Source organism: Parasteatoda tepidariorum, chromosome 3 (assembly GCF_043381705.1).
Source record: "Parasteatoda tepidariorum isolate YZ-2023 chromosome 3, CAS_Ptep_4.0, whole genome shotgun sequence".
Classification (NCBI taxonomy): Eukaryota; Metazoa; Arthropoda; class Arachnida; order Araneae; family Theridiidae; genus Parasteatoda; species Parasteatoda tepidariorum.
In genome coordinates, this window is record NC_092206.1 from 36,492,980 (window position 1) to 36,513,139 (window position 20,160).

At 28.5% G+C, this 20,160-nt stretch overlaps 1 protein-coding gene across 1 annotated transcript; it reads left to right on the forward strand.

The window, feature by feature from the left end:
- Positions 1–8,484: 8,484 nt before the first annotated feature.
- Positions 8,485–20,084, forward strand: LOC107438202 (Protein interacting with Ttk69 and Sin3A). Its single transcript, XM_016050428.4, has 3 exons — positions 8,485–9,575; positions 16,247–16,501; positions 18,075–20,084. The coding sequence occupies exons 1-3, from the start codon at positions 8,759–8,761 to the stop codon at positions 18,470–18,472; spliced, it is 1,470 nt and encodes a 489-aa protein (XP_015905914.1). The 5' UTR covers positions 8,485–8,758; the 3' UTR covers positions 18,473–20,084.
- Positions 20,085–20,160: the final 76 nt, after the last annotated feature.

Sequence of the window (20,160 nt, forward strand, 5' to 3'; positions counted from 1 at the left end):
TTTTGTTCCGATTTTTTACGTTACATTTCACGTGGTAATCGTGATTTTCCCTGAATGATGATCATTCATAGGAGCAAGTAAAAAGTTTTTATGATAACTAAAAAAAAACAGTTAATAAAAAATTGATGTTTAAAAAGCAAGATTTTTGGTCTTTAGTACCTCGAATTTCGAATAAATTTAAGACGTATTTTTTTCCGATTTTTTACGTTACATTTCACGTGGTAATCGTGTTTTTTCCTGAATGATGATCATAGGAGCAAGCAAAAAGTATTTAAGATGACTAAAAAAAAAAAACAGTAAATAAAAAATTGATGTTTAAAAAGCAAGATTTTTGGTCTTTAGTACCTCGAATTCCGAATAAATTTAAGACGTATTTTGTTCCGATTTTTTTCATCCCCGTTCGTTCACATTGTGATGGTGTTCTCCCTGTAGCAGACATGAAAGGTCGAAAAGGGGTCTGAAAACTCCACACCCCGTCTAAATAACTGACTGGACTGGCGATGAGTGTATAGTTCACAAACAGCTGATGCAAGGCTAGACAACTCACCCCCACGTGTGAGAAAAATGCTTCCTGTTTCATCACGTGACCTTGCAGGGCGGTCAGCTGAGGGGCCCTCATAGGGCGTCGGCATTCCACTCTCATGGCTGAGGACACCGAAAGGTGAAAGGCCCTTTTCGAAGCCCTCTCAAAGGAAAAAAAATAAAAACAGAATTTCCCCTGCTTTCATCTTTATGAGTTCCTACAAGTGCTCGCGTAGCCACCATCAATGGATGGATTTTATCCATAAAAATTCCTTTATTAAAAAAAGAAGAAACAGTAAAAAGAACAGATAAATCATTGCAAATTTTAGTAGCGAATTTTCTGTTAAATAATTTATAAAATTCTTCATTAAAATAAAAAATTTGTTTAATTATTTCAGTTTTCAGTATCGATTTTTTGGTGGAAATTATGAAATCTTTCATTATGATAAAAAAAGCTAGTCCAATTATTGCAGTTTTTAGTATCGACTTTTGTTTTAGTGAAAAATTTATGAAATCTTTTATTATATTAAAAAAATTTATGCCAACTGTTGCAATTTTTAGCATCGATTTTTTTCTAGCAAATAATTGATAAAATCCTTTATTATGCTATAAAAGCTAGACAAACTATTGCAGTTTTTAATATCGTTTAAATGCAGTACCAAATATGTTTCATCTTTTTTTGAGATAAATGTGCGCTGCATTAACTGTTTTTAAGCGGAAATATTAAAAAATAAAGTAAGAAAAAGAGTGAAGAAAAAGTATTTCTGGAATTTCTTCTTTTTTTATTGTGTTAGTACCTACTCGTCTATATGACATTTGTCCATTTGTGAGAATAGCAAGAAAACATCTGCCACTGAGAAAATGACACATTTCATTAATATTGCAACAAAAATTTCTGAAACCTTTGATGAATTATGTTCTATTTCAGAGTGGTCGTCTAGTTTTGTTACGAAGAATTGAACATAACTGCATTTTTATTTAGGTAATATTGATTTTGATAATTTCAGGTGTTTTTATGATGTAACACCTTTTTATGAGCTGAATTTGAAATATGAGCGTTATTCAAGCGTTTTTATAAAGAATTTGAACATAAAAATTACATTTTATTATGAAAGTCTAATGAGTAGAATATAAAATTAATAATACGAGACAATATTTTCATAGTAAATTTGTTGTTATAAGCGATGAAAAAAAAATTTTTTTTTAAATCAAAAATCAAGGTAATTGCAAAAAGAGCGATGTGCTATATTGTCAAAAATATATACATTACCACAATTTTTGCTTTAATCTTAAGATTTTTGTTTTTAAAAAATGCTTTTTTTTTAGTATGTATGTTATAAAAAATGCATTTAAGAAGTATTTGTTTCGTTAATGCCATTAAAAACCTTTTTTTACGAAATATTTTTTTAAAAATATTTCTACCATTTACAAAGCTGTCCTCAGTTAATGTAATAAAAAAAAGCATTCTTTTTGCGTTTTATCAGTTCAAAAAAAAAAAAAATCAAAGAATTTTTTTTTTTTTGTAAAGAGAAGGATGAATGGAAGNAAAAAAAATCGAAGAATTTTTTTTTTTTGTAAAGAGAAGGATGAATGGAAGGAGAGTTAAAGAAGAATTTCGAACAGAGATTCCATAGAACATTGTCTGTTGAGCAGGGAGAAAAAGGCGGGAAAATCAGTTCACACGACAGGTGGTGTTCCCACTAAGCCTGATGTCAGTAAATATTTATATAAAAAAGACCCTTGGATAGCTGGAATCTTTGTACAAAAGAGCAAAATATCTATACAAAAATGCTGCTTGGAAAAATTGTCATGTGGGGTAATACTACTATTTGATCTCGTTCTTACACCCAACGTTTCGTATGAATTATTTATTTTATTTCAAACCTTCATTTACTTTTTTTATAAGAAAATAATTCGTACCAAGCACTTTTGATAATTTTACTGTGCAGAAAAAAAAAAGAAAAAAAAATACTGCAAGAATTTAAATTTTTTCGTTGAATTTACTTTTTTGACTAAGATGTTAATTTTATTTATGAATTTATTAATTATAAAGGTACGACCTGAAATTCCATATAATTATAAGTGTAACATGGAGTATTCATAAAATTTGTTCAGCGAAAGTTTTTATATGATATACTCTTGTATAAGAAGTGAATATTTATCCGGTACTTTTGTATTGTAATACAAATGTAAAAATAATGTCTTACACTAATAAAAAAGTAAGTCTTTCATGAGAAAATTTAATCTCAAAGCAATTAATCAACGGGTAACAATAAATCTAGTGATGATTTTTTAAGAAAAGTATCAAAAGATTCTGTTGAAATCCAAAAAATAAATTAATAAACAAATAAATACATAAATTTTAGATAAATTAACTGAATATTTGCTTATAAATTATATTTTTTCATATCATCCCAATTGTAGTCTCAACAGAAAAAATAGTTCAGTAGACTTACCAGTAATATTTTCCCTATGAAGGTAGTATACTAACTATTTCCCAACTAACTGGAGATAATTTAACATTTACGTCATTTTAACTTACAATAATTTATTTTTTGAAAAATATACACGAAAGATTTTATTTAAATTTTAAACACTTCTTAAATATGATTGTAGGACAATAGATAAATAATTTATTTATTTGTCTTGAAATAAGCTTATGAACTTAGCATTGTATAGAAATTCAAACGTACTCTGAGATAGAAAGATAGGGTGCGATTACAGAAACACCCTATATTATTTACACAATGATTATATTATTAATCATAACAGGGACGCGGCCCTAGCGGCGTATGACAACATTTCCAGGCATAGGTTCCTATGCAATTTTAATTCTGATGATGGCTAACTCCCTTACAAGTTTGTAGCAACATTTACGCAACCTCTGTTATAGATAATGTTTTTAAATTTGTACATTTTGACAAAAATACACTAAAAATGCTATTTAAAAAAATGTGACTAGGCTATAGAAACCGATTGCAGATTTGAAATTATAATTTCGATTGTATCTTGATGTGTTAAAAAATTCATGAAACAGAAAAAAATTCTCCCAGTGTAATTATTAGAATGCTTTGGCTAATTTAAAACTGTACAGTATATTGTAATTAAGTGCCGTATTTTCATCATACTTGGTCGAAATCCATCTTTGCTCACTATGTTAAAATATAGCACTAATATGATAAAGATTCATTCACTTAGTGAGCTATTAAAAATAAAAATATTGTTTTTTATACCTTAAATTTTATCTTTTAATTTGCAAAAAAATACTTCATTATTCAATAGCTATTCTATTTTTATAAGTAGATTTTTCGAAATCATAATTTAATAAGTTCTGGTTCATTTTATTTATTATTCAATTTTGAATTCGTACTTTAATTATCTTGATTTTTTTAAATAACATTTATATGTATATATATTTAGTTTTGGTGGTTAAATAAATATTGTAATGCAAGTTCGAACCCATATCTTTGCTGCCTAAATATAGGTCATGTTTCTTAAAAGGAACATGTTGTAATCAGCTTTTAACTTTTGCACAACCTATTACAAATACAATTGTAGCAATACCTTAAACTAAAATGTGCTTTATTTCATTCCAGTATAGTATTTTAAAGTGCGAAAAAGGACAACATTAATCACGCAAACAATTCTATAAATGATATTTATATAGAATCGATTTACATTCAGTTTAAAACTTTTGTCATTAAATAAAATATATCGAGACTTTTTGACTAAGAAATATGGGCGATATCGGAATTTAAACATTATGATAATCTTAAGAAAATAATGTACATTTTACTATATTCTTCAAATTTGATTAAGTTACTTTATTTTTACATTGGCCTATATTTTCAAATTTCATTTGAGTAACATAATGATATTTGAAAATCATTATTGATAATACTCAACATATTGATAAAAATACGATCTTAAAGTTACCGTTTTCGTATTCGATATTTATCGAAAAGATGGTATTCACGATGTATCAAAAGAATACTTTTTAAATTATTGTATTTTGTTATGTTTAATAAATGCCGCCATTTTATGATACATCCCATAACACTTGTAAGTAATCATTTTTGAAACATAGATTGTATGTTGTGAAAAATCTGAAAGCCCTTATAATATATTTCAAACAGAAAAGAAAAAAAAAACAGTAATTTTCCTACACATAAACGCCAAAGAAAAAACAAACAAAAATGATTAAGTGCATATTTCAGCGAAGTTCGAAATAACAATAGATTTATTAAGTTTATAAAATTTGTTGTCGAATTCCCTTTTAAAATCATTCCTGCTGTATTGCAGGTGATACTCACTAAAGAGCGCCAACATCTCTTTGACGGATAGGCTTTAGCGGGTGGGCGGAGATTACGACTCCCTATCCAGACCTGTTCTTCCGGTACATAACTTTTAGTTTTGTGACGTCATTAGGACGTCATAGCGTAGAAGTAAAATTTCATGGCGCGTGCGTGCGAGTATTTCTGCTGGGTTGCCATTTAAATGTGTAATTCGCTCTTTGACTTAATGTAACACTTTGTTGACTCGAAATTCCCTGCTTTATGGCGAATTTAGATAACAATTGTTATAAAGTATTACCTGAAAAGAATTTTTCATCCTTTATTTATTTTAGTATCGTATGAGCTTAGTGATTGCAAATAAACTTCCGTTATCTATTGTGAGAATTGTCGGTATCTGTAACTATGCATTTTTTCCTTAAACAATTTTTTTTTCCCACAAACAATTTTTTTAACAGCATCTTTTTTTAAATTTTAGCAAACGATGTTTTTTAATTGTCTTCAATTATTAATAATAGGGTTAGTTATAATTAGTAAAAACATCAAGGATACTTTTTACTACTTAAATGTGAATTCCACATTACCCGAATAGCTAAGTATCTGTATCAAATTTAAAGAAAGAGAAAAAACAAAAACAAAAAAGGCCATAAAAATAAAAGCACACAGAAAGTCCGACAGAAAGAAAGCCGTCCGTCCTTTTTTTGTTTGTTATTTATTGATTTAACCCTTTGTCGTAGCATTTTTACTAAGCATGGAACAACGCAACAACGTTGTATTTTTCTGTTCTTAAAGTCATATCCACCAAACATGGCTCACATCCAAACAATAATTTTTCCAATTTGGATTTATTTAGATTTAAAAGAAACAGTTATTCATCATTGAAATTTGTTTATTTTGCAAAGTGAATTATTGATAAATTTTTGCATGTGAACCAGGAATAATTTTTCAAACTGCTTTTTTTAAATTGTACATTTTAGTACAAATTTAGTTTTCCGATAATCTAACAGATTTTTTTCTATTAAATTATCGGAACTCTATTAGATTTCTAAATTTGTAATCTAACAGATTACAAATTTAGTTTTCCGATAATCTAACAGATTTTTTTAATAACTATTAGACTGTGCTTTATAATTAAAAAATACCAATATATATTTTTGCTTGTAATCAGAACATCAAAAAAAAAAAAAAAATTATATACATGAAAGGGACACCAATGTCCTGTATGCGTCGAAGGGGTTAATCTGTTACACGAGTTTCGAGAAGTTTACGAGTCTGTTTACGAGTTTTGTTATTTTAGAGAAACATAAGGTTCTCAGTTTTATCTTATTATTTACTTTTTATTATTTTTATGATTGGGTGGGTTTTAAAAAAAATAGCAATATCAAAAAAAACATTAAATTTTTTTTTCTTCTACTCTGACATTAAATTACATATTTTTAGGATGCTCGAAAAGTCGTTTTTATGGTTAAATGACGATAATTGTAAAACAACTTAACCCATTTATTATATTGTAAGCTGCGGTGTTCGATTTTCATTAATTCAATCTTTAATTTAAAAGATTAATTTAAAATAATTTCTTTATAGTTTTCGAATTTTTAAACGTTCTTTCCACCCGATTTTAACATTTTTTTTTTGTACATTTGTTTTAAAAAAAAAGAAAATATTCGTTAGAAGTAAGTGAAATAATTTGTTAGAAAGAAAGCAACTTTAATATTCTTTTAAAAAGTTTGTAATTGAATGAAGTAATTAATAAAATTATGCATAATAGTTTTTTTTTTCTTAGTGCGCGAAATATATATAAAATGAGAAGTTTTTATAAATATTTCAAAACTTATCTAACATGGGGCAATTTGAAAATGATGTTTTTGGAATTAACAAACGCAAAACATATTTCACTAAAAAAATTTCGTGTAGACAGTGAATAATCTACGTGATTACAGATACACTTAACAATTTTTCAAATGTTATTTTTAACTGCAATCTTAATAAAAAATATTTTAAGTCAGAAAAATTAACTCCCTAAAATAAAGTTAAATAATTGTTTAGAAAATTTTAAGTGTTAATTTTTTAGGCATAATAAAATTAGGAATGAAAGAAAAATGCATGTAATTACACTTTTTCAATAGATCACAAAAAGTTAATGAGAATTATTTTTAAACAATTTGATTTATAATGAATAATGCATTTTTATATTGAAATCGGTGCCTTTTGCTTTACACAAATTTATGCGCAAACATAAATCAAAATTTACGTTTTAATTTAATTTACTTTAAGATTTGGAAATGAAATTTTAATATAAAAATTTTCGGTAACTCATGCAATCTTGTAACTTGGCATTCGAAATTAAATAAATATTAATACAAGAATAAAACTTAGATATAAAATGAATTAATTAATTTCGTTTATTAAGATACACTTTTTCAATAGATCACAAAAAGTTAATGAAAATTATTTTTAAACAATTTGATTTATATTGAATAATGCATTTTTATATTGAAATCGGTGCCTTTTGCTTTACACAAATTTATGCGCAAACATAAATCAAAATTTACGTCTTGATTTAATTTACTTTAAGATTTGGAAATGAAATTTTAAGGTAAAAATTTTCGGTAACGCATGCAATCTCGTAACTCGTCATTCGAAATTAAATAAATATTAATACAAGAATAAAACTTAAGATATAAAATTAATTAATTTATTTAAAGCGTTTATTAAGATTATTATTACTGAATTTTTTCTGAACACATACTATGCAGTTTGAAGAAAGTTTCTATGAATTTTAAATCTCTCCTGTTACTTTAGGGGTTGGTAGAGGATTAAGTATCACGCGCAATATTGTTATTATTGTTTATACAGGGCCTCATTATCGCACGGGTCTACGGGGCTAGCGACAGTGTTTGAAGAGGCACTAAATATCTGTAAACAGTATTTATCTTTAATTCAACTTTTTTATTCTTTATTTACTGAATAAATATTTTATATGAATCACTACGTTTTGTAGAACAATATTTGTTATTATAATCATTAATTGCTTTAATGAATAAAAATCTCTCAGTTTCTATGCTTCTGTTGATTTTACACGAAGAATTTAATTACAATTCGACGTTCTTCCCAATTGTAAAATGAAAAAAAAAAAAATATTATTCGTATTCCATACAAGGTTCATAAGTTAAAATTTCTTTATTACAGAAAGAGATAATATTTTAAAGATGCATCCAGGTTTTAATAACATTTTGGAATTTTTTTTAAGTGTGATTTTTTTTTATTCAGGTTTCTTGAAAATTTAAAAACGGCTCATTTCGAAAGGGGGGCACTAAACCGAAGTTCATACCTTGGACTCAAGTTCAACATTGTCGAACCCTGCGTCTACATTTATTGACATTTTTTGAGATGTAATGTGTTATAAGTAAAGGGGAAGTTTTAAGTTTGAAAAAAGTCGAAGCACTAAATCTAAAAATACGTCAAGAATCAAATAAGTATTTCTTAAATTTTTTAATAAGCAAAGTCCATTTTAGATAACATGCCGAAGATTTAATAGTGCATAATTGTTACTTTATATATGTTTAGCACGTGTCAACAGCAACGAAATATTATTATTCGTGAAGAACAACAAGGAGAAAAAAAAGGACACTTTTAAAATAGAACGCTAAGTATCTGATAAACCTCCCAGTCGAGTATGAAGCAATAATAAACGCTGAATCAACCCAAGAATACGTTGGTACCGTTAGCTTGTTTATCGACTGAGTTGGCTGTTTTCGCGTCACTTTGGCGCCCGATGACGATTGGCTTCCCTCCTTCTACCATCGGGCAACCCCAACTCTGAAAATTTGGCAGAGCTTTAGTATCATTATTTCGCCGTATGATTCTAGAAGCGGATGTTTCGAACGGCGTCTGAAACTTGAATTAATTTTTTTTTATTTACTCCTCTTTTTTTTCCTGAACAAATGGTCAGGATGTCGACTGTATCACGGAGTCATCGTCAACATTGTTACCTTTGCGACCTACCTCGCATGCCATGGGCTATGTTGCATGATTTCTCTGAACCTGTCTGCCGGGGCTGCGTTAACTACGAAGGGGCTGATAGAATTGAAATAGTGTTGGACAATGCTCGGCAAATGAAACGGGCCCATAGTTTTCAAGAAAGTCCCAGACAACAACAGCCATCATTCAAATCCTCAGGTGGACAGAGGACATCTGTTTCACACGAAGGGGGATTAAACGGAGTAGCAGAAGGAATTCTTACTCCACCACATAGCGTTCCTGGTACACCACATGCTACAGTGTCACGTTCCCCTGTACCAGTCGAACGATACAGTAGTCATGACAGTCGTCAAGCTAGGGCTATGTTGGAATTTAATGGACAAAGGCTTCATCCTCACAGAGTGGAAGCTACTGTAGACGTTGTGTCGGCCCACGACACCTCCGTCTTGAATCGGGGCAGCCCTAGTTTGGTATCCCGTACACATCCCGTTGCGCCCCCGCCTCTGCCACCACCGGTACCTCACTTGCCTCTGGCGGCCAGACAGAACTCAAATGCCGGGAAGCGTACTAGTTCTGAACGGGACGATGAAGATGGGGCGCACCCCACTGAATCTAAAAGACACATGGTTGTAGAAGAACACGGACGACCGCCCCTTACTCGGGGTGAGTCTCTGCCTGCTGCCGTTATGGGAGTGCCATTTGATGCTCGATTTAAAAAAGAACATGCCATGGTGGGAAGGGTTTTCTCTTTTGATCAAGCTAATCCAAACATGAAAGCAGGTATGTAGTAATGTACAGTTTAGTATGAGTCAGGTTTTTTTCTAATTTTTAATCAAATATAAATATTGTATTTTACAAGTTAATTTATAAAGCAAATACATCTGTGTGAAAATTCGAAATTGTCAAATTTCAAAACGCTGAATAAAACTCTCGTGGTGACTTAAAAAAGGTATTTAAAACTAATATTAAAGTTAATTTGCTACCGTTGATGAAAATCTATAAATCCCGTGCGAATCCTGTTTAGTTGTAGAATAAGCAATTTTTTTCATATTTGTAATTCATTTTATGGAAATGTTTTTCTATATTTTAATATACATAGTAAAATCAATGCGGGCAAAGTAATAGAAAATTTTTCGTTAAATGCACTGAATGTTTATGACTGTCTGCCTACCATTAAGTAATGTTATATTTCTTTAGAATATGATCTATATTAAAAGTGATTGGTTCCTACTTTATTTTCACCTTCTGAAATTATATTGATTAACGATCTGTTTTTGGTATTAATTATTAATTGTGTAACTATGAACAAAACCTAATAACCTCAACGCAACCAAGGGAATGTGACAAAAACTCCGGTAAACTAATTTATTCGTTAATATATTCATGCATGTCTGAATAATTAAAATATAAATAAAATAATTAATTAATTAATAAAATCAAATAATTTAAAATTTTAGATCATAATTGTTGTTATTTCGAAATCATATTTTATTTTATATTCCATTAATTTAGATTCAATGTAAACTTTTTTTTAATGGAATTCACGTCATTTAATTTTATTCATTGATCGGCAAATAATAACAAAATAATACTGTACTGGAGGAACTTGTAGGAATTTGAATTTATTAAGGTTTGCATTTTTTTTTTTTTTTTAACGTATCGCAATTTAGCTGTATATTTTGATTCCACACCATCAGTAATAAATTGAGCAGTTATTTTAGTTTGCATCTTTGTTTTCGTCATATAAGATAAATGTACTGGGCAAAATTTTTTAATATGCTATTGCGATTTGAATCAAATGTCTGATTAATTCGGCGTATTTTTTTCAATTTATTTTGCTGTATTTTAACATTACTCGTTTTTATCAAACACTACCGTAAATTAATAGTTATAGATTGTTTATTTTTTTTGTATGACTTATTAATTTTCTTTTTTTCAAAAATCTTTTTAATATTTTAGTTCAGTCAATAAGTTTTTTATTTCTGATTTATTATTTCTGCCTATGGAGAAGTGGATCTTACAATGGGCTTATAATCGTACTGTAAAACCGTTTCTCCGCATACTCCGTAACATGACCGTAAAAGCATAAACAAGTAAAGCTCGCGCTATTATCCAAAGTATATAGTAAAGCTATTATCCAAAGCTCGCGTTATTTAAAGCTTTCGAATTTATATTCGTGAAATCATGTATGCATTTAAATAACACTAATTACTATTTTTTTTAAAAACTTTATTTTAATCTCTGCATTATTATACATTTATGCACGTAATATTTTTGTGTTTAAATGTGTTATGTGATATTACACAAAAAATGTATCATTTATAAAAATTTTACATAATAGTTTTACTAAATTTATGCAAGTTACAAAAATCTGTAAAAAATTTTTTACTTGTATATTTGAGTGATATTTTGACTTTAAGAATGTCGCTAAAATTTTTTACTGACGGTTAACATAATAAACAGTCTTAAATAAAAGAATCTGTATAAATTGCATAATTTAGTATATTCTGTTTTATTAACTTTCTTAAGCTATTTAAAATAGTTGTATTGCGTTTTGCAATTGCCGTTTTTAAAATTCAATGTCTTTGGGGTGTATAAAATTTAGTTTTCATACATAACTAAAACATCTGAAAAATTAATTTTGAAGTTTTGTACATTCTAAATAATTTTATCCATTAATTTAAGTGAGCATAGATTATTTTTAAAGTATTGACTTAAATAATTAGGTTAGAAGACCTGATTTTATTACATCAATTTTTATTCGCAAATTATTACTGTCATGTAATTTTTGAAATTTGTTATGAAAGACATTCATCAGTTTTGAACAGACGCTGTTTGCCTAAAATTTTTCATTATATTTTGAATTATATAAATTAGTAATTTAGAATTATTTAATTCAACAAATAAATGAAATAAGTTCTGTTTTTTGATTTATGGGTAACGAAAATATTGAAACTGTAATTGGAAAAATTTTAAGTAATTTGAATCTTACGAAATTTTTTTTCTTCAGAACTGTACAGTTTACTATTAATCGATTTGCTGATTATTATTAAAATTTACACATATCGTCCTTTTTTGTTCTTAGATATAAATCTGAATTTAAACCAAAACATATATAGATAATTAAATGCTTTTTTGGTAACACTTGATATTTAATGAGCTTTTGTAACAAAGACATTAAGTTATCTTTTTGTAACATAGTATTTATTGCCTTTTTTTTCAACTAAGTCATTTAAATGTGTTTTTGAATGAATTATAAATGCGCGTAAAGAAATCTATATTTTTTGCAGTTTATTATATATGTTGTATAATACTAGGAAAGCTGATCATATTTATGTCGCTTTTAAGTTTAACTACCTAAAAAAATCACTCTGGCTGCCTCGTTATGTTGCTAGTTTTCTCTGACATGAGTAGGAGTAGAAATTGAATAGAATACAAAACCATTTTCATTGAAATCTGGTTGCATATATTCCTTTCTTAAAGCTAGTTTATTATAAAAATGAATCAGAATCCGATATTTGGTTGACGTTTTAATCATGAACACTAGAATACTGCAATAAAAATGTCTCTTATTAGTTTGTTGACACTAGCATCACAACGTTGTATATGATACCCATAGACAAAATAATATTAATCAGTAATGTAACAAATTAAAAGAAATAAAAGATTTCATTTCTTTTTATTGTAAACCATGAATTAATTATCTCAAGTAAATTCAAGTTACTATATCAAGAGTTCTCCTTAGGAGTAAGAAAGGGAGAAAAGAGCACTTATGAGTTCTGAAATTGCAACACTCACTTAACACCATAAAAAATTGATCAAAATGTGTAATTTTATGTAATGATCCTCAACAGTTTTTAAGTTACCGTCCTATACTATTTTATGTGCATATTTCAAAAAGTAATTTTCACTCATTACCTAAATAAGAGAATAATTTGTAGTTAATAAAAAATAATTTTAGGCATGCCAAAGGACAACGTCTGCATTAATTTTTTTTTCTTCGAAAAAAGTAAGCTAAGAAGAAAAAAAATAATATTTTTCTAAACAGCTTAAAAGATTTTTCTATTATTTATACTGAAAATTATTTCAAAATAAACAGTTAAAGGTGATTTTTTTTAAAGAAAAAATAAGGTATTTATTTAGAATTTAACCAGTTGAAAATAATTCTAACAGAGTAAATATTTGTAATAGTCATCATAATTAAACCTATAAACACGGATAATTTTTGTGTAAAATTATTTTATTAACAGTTAATTATTTTTCCTTAAAATTGAATAAAAAAATCAGTGTTTTTAGGGATGGCGGTTTATTTTTACAAAAAGGGCACCCTTCAAAAAACGCTTCGGGAGGATACTGAAGAAATAAACCCAAAATTGTAATCGTGTGAGCTATTTTTTGCGAAGGACGAATTGCATAATATTTAACAGTAGGAAACAAATACGTAACAAATATCGACATCGTATTCAGTTTAGAGATTTAATACCCACAGTGATGAAAGAACTGGGGGAAAATGTTCAACTAAGCGGAATGTGAAACAGGTGAAAAGGGGAAGGGGTTTGGAAACTACGTGTTGCCGTTTCCGCGATGGCATTTGATAGCCGAATTGTCATAGCTTTTCTGAGCCTGCAGGGGATGCAGACACGCACGCTTCAACCTCTACATCGTGTGTGACGTCAGCAATGACGTAAGGTTGAGTTGGACTGATTCTTCCCGAGGCATCATGGGGATGAGACTGTTGTTTCCAATTTGGTTGGAGAATTTCAAAATAGACTGCGCGTAAACTTGGGACACCGCCTACTTGATTCTTTGTATCTTCACCGACTTGATGTTTTTTAGTCCTTTATCTTAATAAAGATTTTAATATTCATTCACTTCTGCTAGGATTGCAATAAGCTCATGATTATTTTAATAAAAAAGATGTCATAAATTGCTTTTTGAAGAAAATAAAATTATTTTTTTGATACATTTTTTTTATGACCAAATAAAATGAATTGTTGAAGCATGACACTAACACTACCTATAGATAGTTTTAGTTATATGTTTTCGCAATTCATTTATTTATGTTAGTTTAGTTTTGCATATTACATTCTTCCAAATGTCAGAAAGGTTATTTTGGTGTCAAATATTAGTAGAACACACACACAAAAAGAACTTATCAGTCAAATTAGGTTAGTCAATACGTTACGTGTAACAGCTAGTATTTGCATATTTATAATATACGTATTTTAGTTACTTTGATAATTAACAAAATGGAATTCCCTGAGATAATGATTTATTTTGAGACGTTAGTTAAAATATTCTTTTGACTGTTAGGAAAAAATAAAGATTGTATTATCCGTAATGAGATATTAAGCTCATAATTATCTTCTATTAAAAGTATTTATATTGAAAACATTCTATAAAGAATTCCTGTCGTTCAATGTGATCATTTCGATTATCTAGCTAACTTTCGGTCAAAGCGATGTTTTCGCTAGACTGTTATTCAGTTAGGTTATTTTACGGAAGTTAATTTGCAAATTGTAGCTTTCTTAAATATTAAAGTGTTTGGTAGTATTGAAATTTTTCTGTACCAATTATAAATATTATAACTGTACTATTATAATTATTTCTGTACTATTATAATTATTTTATTAAAATATTATAAGCTATGATATTAGCGATGTTAGTTTATATTTTTAAATGTTAGCGTATATATTTTTTATTTGTTTTTAAGAACCTTATCGTCTCTCAGTGAATGATTCATTTGATTGAAGCCCTCAATATAAATTAAGATTAACGCTTTAGCCATAATATGCATCATTGCAATGAATTAAAAGCATATATTGTATTAATCTAAAAATATGCAATTTTTCAAATCTCGATTTTTGCAAGTTTTAGCTTTTTGAAAAACTATCACTTACCAATAAAATGAATTAATTGTTTTCTCACTATATTTACTCTTGAATTCAACTTTGATTATTCGAATAAAATCTAATAAATAATTAATTTCATTGGTATAAACTAGGGAAGATGCATTGACATTTTCCATTCTCAGAGAAGAATGAGTCGATATTATGAGTCGATAAATTTTTAATGAGTCAATAAATGTTTTTTCCATCTCGTCTAGAATAATATGCATTTGAATTTATGTTGTAATATTTCAAACAAGACAAAAATAGCGGTGAAAAAATAATTAATCTTGCAATAAGGAAGGAAAATTCTATTGTTAATTTAGGGCTATCAAATTTCCATTTCATTAAATTCCTTTCGTGATGTCATTTCCCTCTTTTGTGACGTCAGGGAATGGCAGTGTACCGTGACCCTCAAGTATTAAATGTTATCTCGCTCACGTGGATACGTAGTGAAAGCAGCGTGTTTGTGTGTGCAGATTAAAAGATGTTAGCATGTACCTCTACCTTTTTCCGATGTCACTAAGTAGTACTAAATCTTTATGAGTGTCGGTTTACATTCCTTTATTGATTTTAAGATTTTTTTTGTTTTTTTGTTTTAAGATTTTTAATTGTTTTTTTTTTTATTTTTTATTTTCAATTGCAATTATTGTAATTAATTTTAACCTACCTCATAAAGCTTAAAAAAATAAATAAAAATGCTACTATTAAATAATAAAGTAATTTTATTACATTGATTATTATATACGTAATTTAAACTGTGTTAACAGGTTGGGAAATCTAAATTACCAGATATTTGAATTAAAGTAACGGTAGACGTTTACAAGGGAACATTCGCCACTTCTCAGAGAGTTAAGACTTGTTTAAATTTACGGCTTAATGCATGAAGAACCATAAAACTTTCTCTGCATGGTTCGATAAACGAGATAATCTGTCCATTTCTTTAATGTTTGGTATCTGTTACTGTCTTAAACTCTAATTATGATCATTAGTTGATTATCAAATCTTTTGTGAGATGTTAAAAATTTTTATTATCAGATGAAGTCGCAGATGTTTAAGAGAAAAAACGTTCTTAGAATTAGTTCCTTTTTCAATCTAGAGCCCACAATTAGTTCCATTTTCAATCTAGAGCCCACATCTCTTCAAATCCAACGCAAATAGTATGAAATATTTTTTCCATAATTTAATTAGCTTTGTTTTGAATATGATTAGGAGAATATTTCTTGTATACATAATTTAAATTCCCTGTAAACTAAAATGGGACCTAAAATAGCGTCATTTTATTGTAAATTTTTTTTTTTTTTTTGAATTTGTTTTAGTTAAATGTTTTGTGTAATATGCTATTTGAGCACTTAAAAATGAGAATTTAAAAATTGACACTTTAAAAATGGACATTGTAAATTTCAATAGAGCAAAGCTGTAATTAATATTTAATATATGTTTATTGATGGATTTTATATAGGTTGTATATGATCCGTTTTAGATATCATTCATAATCATTATTTTTAAAGCCAAATAAAAACTTCATTGAGTTAATGATTTTTTTTCCTCTTCATTTTTCAGCATTCAATGCCGTAAGTTCCGTTCCAACCTCAGTCACAAGCACAGTTTCGCCTCTTGGTAACCGTACTGTAAGCCCACCTGAAGGTACTGTTGTTGCTGTTCAATCTGGTGGTCAAACACCCATGGCTGCATTAATGTCTGTAGCTGATAGCCTACCTCCAGGTTCTCCAAGAAATGGCATTGCGGAAGGTACTGTCAATGGAACAAGCAGACCAGGATCTGCTGCTAGACACTCGCCAAATGCTGTCGCCAATGGTAATATATTTTTTAATGCAATCTTCATTAATTTCTATTCAATGTCAATTTTACAGCTGATTCAATCGAATTTTAACATGTGTTCTATTGCTAATGATTCATGATTCCAATCTAATTTATTTCCAACTAGAAAATAATTTTAGTTTCTCATACTTTATTTTGAAATCATAATAACAAACACCAAATGCTTTCTTTCTTAGTAACTGAAGCGTTAAGAGGAATAACTTGTCTATTGATAGCTGTGTGAATTTTAAAAAAAATTTAAATTGTATAGAAACTTATTGTATTATTGAAATCCACTTTATTCAGTAAAATTTGTAAGCCTTGTTTGAAAAAGGCTAAACTCTATTTATTATTAGAAAAAGAAGAAAAGAAAATGAAGATAGAGAAGATTTATAGGAACTTTAAAATCGTGTTATCTTATTTTTATAATTGGTAAATGACCAGCTTGTTTCTGCTGCTAAACAAAGGACGTATAGGGCTTTGTTGGTTGAAACGAAATTTATATTAATTTCTTTTTACACTTTTTATAAGGGTGCAGTTAGGCCATTATTCAAAAAAGGCCTTTATTTATTCAATGCCTTTATTTATTACCGTTGACTTGAACAAATTCATCTGAGCTAAACTTTTGAATTTGTCCTTGCCTGATTCTATTATTCTTGAGTTAAAGTGCAAACTATATGTGCCACATCTAAATTCATATTGATCATTATATTATTATTTTTTTATTTGTTCTTTTCATGCATACATAAAAAAGAAAAATTTAATAAATAATTATTTGTTATAAGCTCTATTAGATTTATTAGAAACCAAATGCAAGTTCCTTTTCCATTTGCTTTGTAAGTTTATTCATTGCATTCTGACTCTTAGTAAAACAACTGTAATTTTCTAATTGGATGAAAACTCTATAAAATTTTAAAATAATGATCAAAACGTTGCTAATTTTTACATATTTATTGTTATTCATAACAAATAATTGAAGATAATGTAATGTAGTTATCTTTTAAACCAAGACTAGTATTGCTTGTACACTTACGTGCTCTCATGTATACTTTCATTTATTCTTTTCTGTTTATAACTAATTTGGCTAAGATTTTCTTAACTCTAAAATGATATTTATATCTTGTTTTCATTATATTTAAGTAAAATGGTTGAAATTTAAGAGGATTATAAATAAAAAATCTACTTGCTTTAACTATAACATAAAATATATAATTCTCTATATATTTTCATTTTATTCAAGTCTTGTAAAAAGATGTTATACATAAAAAATAAATATTCTTATCTATTTAAAATTCTTAAAACTAGTTTAAAATTTTGCGTATTAAAATTTTCCTAACTTTTTTCAAATTGGTGAAAATTAAAAGCCAGATTAATATGAGGGCGGCTGACGTGTTGTGGTATTGTCAGTGTAAATCTTATCATTGTTAAACACAAAAATTATTTACCAGAGAATTACTAAGTCTAGCTTAACTACGTGCACATAAAAATAATGCCCTTTACTTAGTTTACCAAAATTAATATTTTTTTCCATTAATCTTTTTCTTGTTACTAATAGTGAGTTTATTTATAGGAAAAAAGAATACTTCATCTGCTAGGTCTACAACCTCTGTTGAACCAGACAGTAATACTACTACTTCATCAACTGGAGCCGCAGCCACCACAACGACCACTACCAGTGGTGATGGTGTGACCTCTGCACCACCTCTTAAATGCACTCTTTGCAATGAACGCTTAGAAGATACACATTTTGTCCAGTGCCCTTCCGTTCCAAACCATAAATTCTGTTTCCCATGCTCCAGGGAGAGCATTAAGAGTCAAGGTGCTTCAAGTGGTAACGAAGTTTACTGTCCTAGTGGAGAGAAATGTCCTCTTGCTGGTTCTAGTGTACCCTGGGCTTTCATGCAAGGTGAAATAGCTACCATTCTTGGGGAGGAGCAGTTGAAAATCAAAAAGGAGAGGGAGTCTTAAAACAACAGATGAATGCATTTAGGATCCTGATTTCCTCATAAAGTTGTCTTGTTGCCCGCATTCATGGCAGCCATTGATGTTAGTGGCTTGTTTACGAACCAGGCATCCCTCCTGTCTGCTGCAAATAAAATAATCCTTGGTTGGAAATGATTCCTACAATCTATTGTGGCTGTTGTAGGTGAAAACTGCAGACGTGCCATCTGGGGATTCTGCTTCTTATTGGTGGCAACAGTTGAAACAAAGTTGGCCATATTAAATATTAAAAAACGAAATGGTGGATTAAGTCCTGTTGCTCATTTTCCTGCCGTTGCTGATTTCAGAACAGCTTCAGTATCAGTTTTGAAAGTAGTAGATATAACTAAATGTTTGCTGCAAATTTCGTTATGCTGCTTCTTGCTCGTTTTTTATTTCGAGTGGTGCAGTGTCTTTCTCATGCTCATCTTTAATTTTGTTTTTGTCTCATTCATGTACACTACTTGTCTTTAAAAATAAACTTTCTTGTCATTTACTTAAAAGGAAGCATCGATGCCATTATTTTTTCACCCAATTAGTTATGTAGCCTCTGGGATGCGCATTTGAAATATAGAATGATTTTGCCATTTGAACTAGAGTAGGTTTAGTTTTTAAACAAAAAAGTGCTTAAGTTGTTGTCTCCTTGCAGTGTTATTTAGCAAGGTATAATTATCCTGTGTATTAGGATATGTAAGTGTCGTTAAAGTTTTAGTCTAATGTGTATGGTATTGTGCCAGTGTTCATTTCTCTATCTTGTTAACCACCAATTAATAACATGATTGTCTGTATTTGTATTGTTAATTAAACATATACATGATTAACTGGTAGAAAATATTTTTTGATTTTTGAGTTGTTTAGCTGAGCCTGAATTTTTTGAGTAGTAAAAGATATATTAAGTTCCTAGGTTCATTTTTTTGATAACGTATGTGTAGATTACAATTGTTGATTAAACATGTACATGGTTATTAGTTAGTAAAAGGGATTAAATTAATTAAGCATTTTAACAGATGTTTTTTTTATATATATATTTTTTTTTAAGTTCGAATATCAAAAAAAAGGGGAAGTATGTCAAAAAGCTTTGTAAATATTTAAGTTCCTAGGTTCATCTTTTTGTTTGAATTGCATGTATTTTTACTTGTTACAAACTGCACAATGTTGATTTCATAGATTATTCATACTTGTTAGATATGTACATATTGAAAATTTTATGTTTTATTCCTAGCAAGAGCTTTATATTCTCCATGGAGATTGTGTTGTTAACGTTTTTTCAGCCTTGGTGTTAATGTTTAATTTTTTTCATTGTTTAATTAATAAACACATTTTTAAAGTTATTGAGCAAGTGTATATAAATGTAAAGTTTTTTTTTTCCTTCTCATGTAAATAAATTATGTAAAAAGTTGTTTTTGGCTCAGCAATTAAACGTGTCACAGTGACTATAAATTTGTTGATGAAATAACTACCCCTAGTCACTGCTTTTTAGTGAAATTTAGTTCTGTAATACATTTAATTGTTATTGGTGTTTCATAAATTGCACATCAAATTGTATCATCTATTTCTGCTTACTGTCCAAATGTAAATAAAGTACTACTCAATTTTGAAATGATAAGTTTGTCATTTTATCTTAAGTAATAAGTTACACAACAATATAAAATTCTAGTCACAGAAACAAATTTACA

Coding starts and splice junctions, on each gene's coding strand:
- LOC107438202 (XM_016050428.4), top strand. CDS start 8,759: ATGGTCAGGATGTCGACTGTATCACGGAGTCATCGTCAACATTGTTAC. Junction 9,576..16,246: donor TAATCCAAACATGAAAGCAG/GTATGTAGTAAT, acceptor TTCATTTTTCAG/CATTCAATGCCGTAAGTTCC. Junction 16,502..18,074: donor GCCAAATGCTGTCGCCAATG/GTAATATATTTT, acceptor GTTTATTTATAG/GAAAAAAGAATACTTCATCT.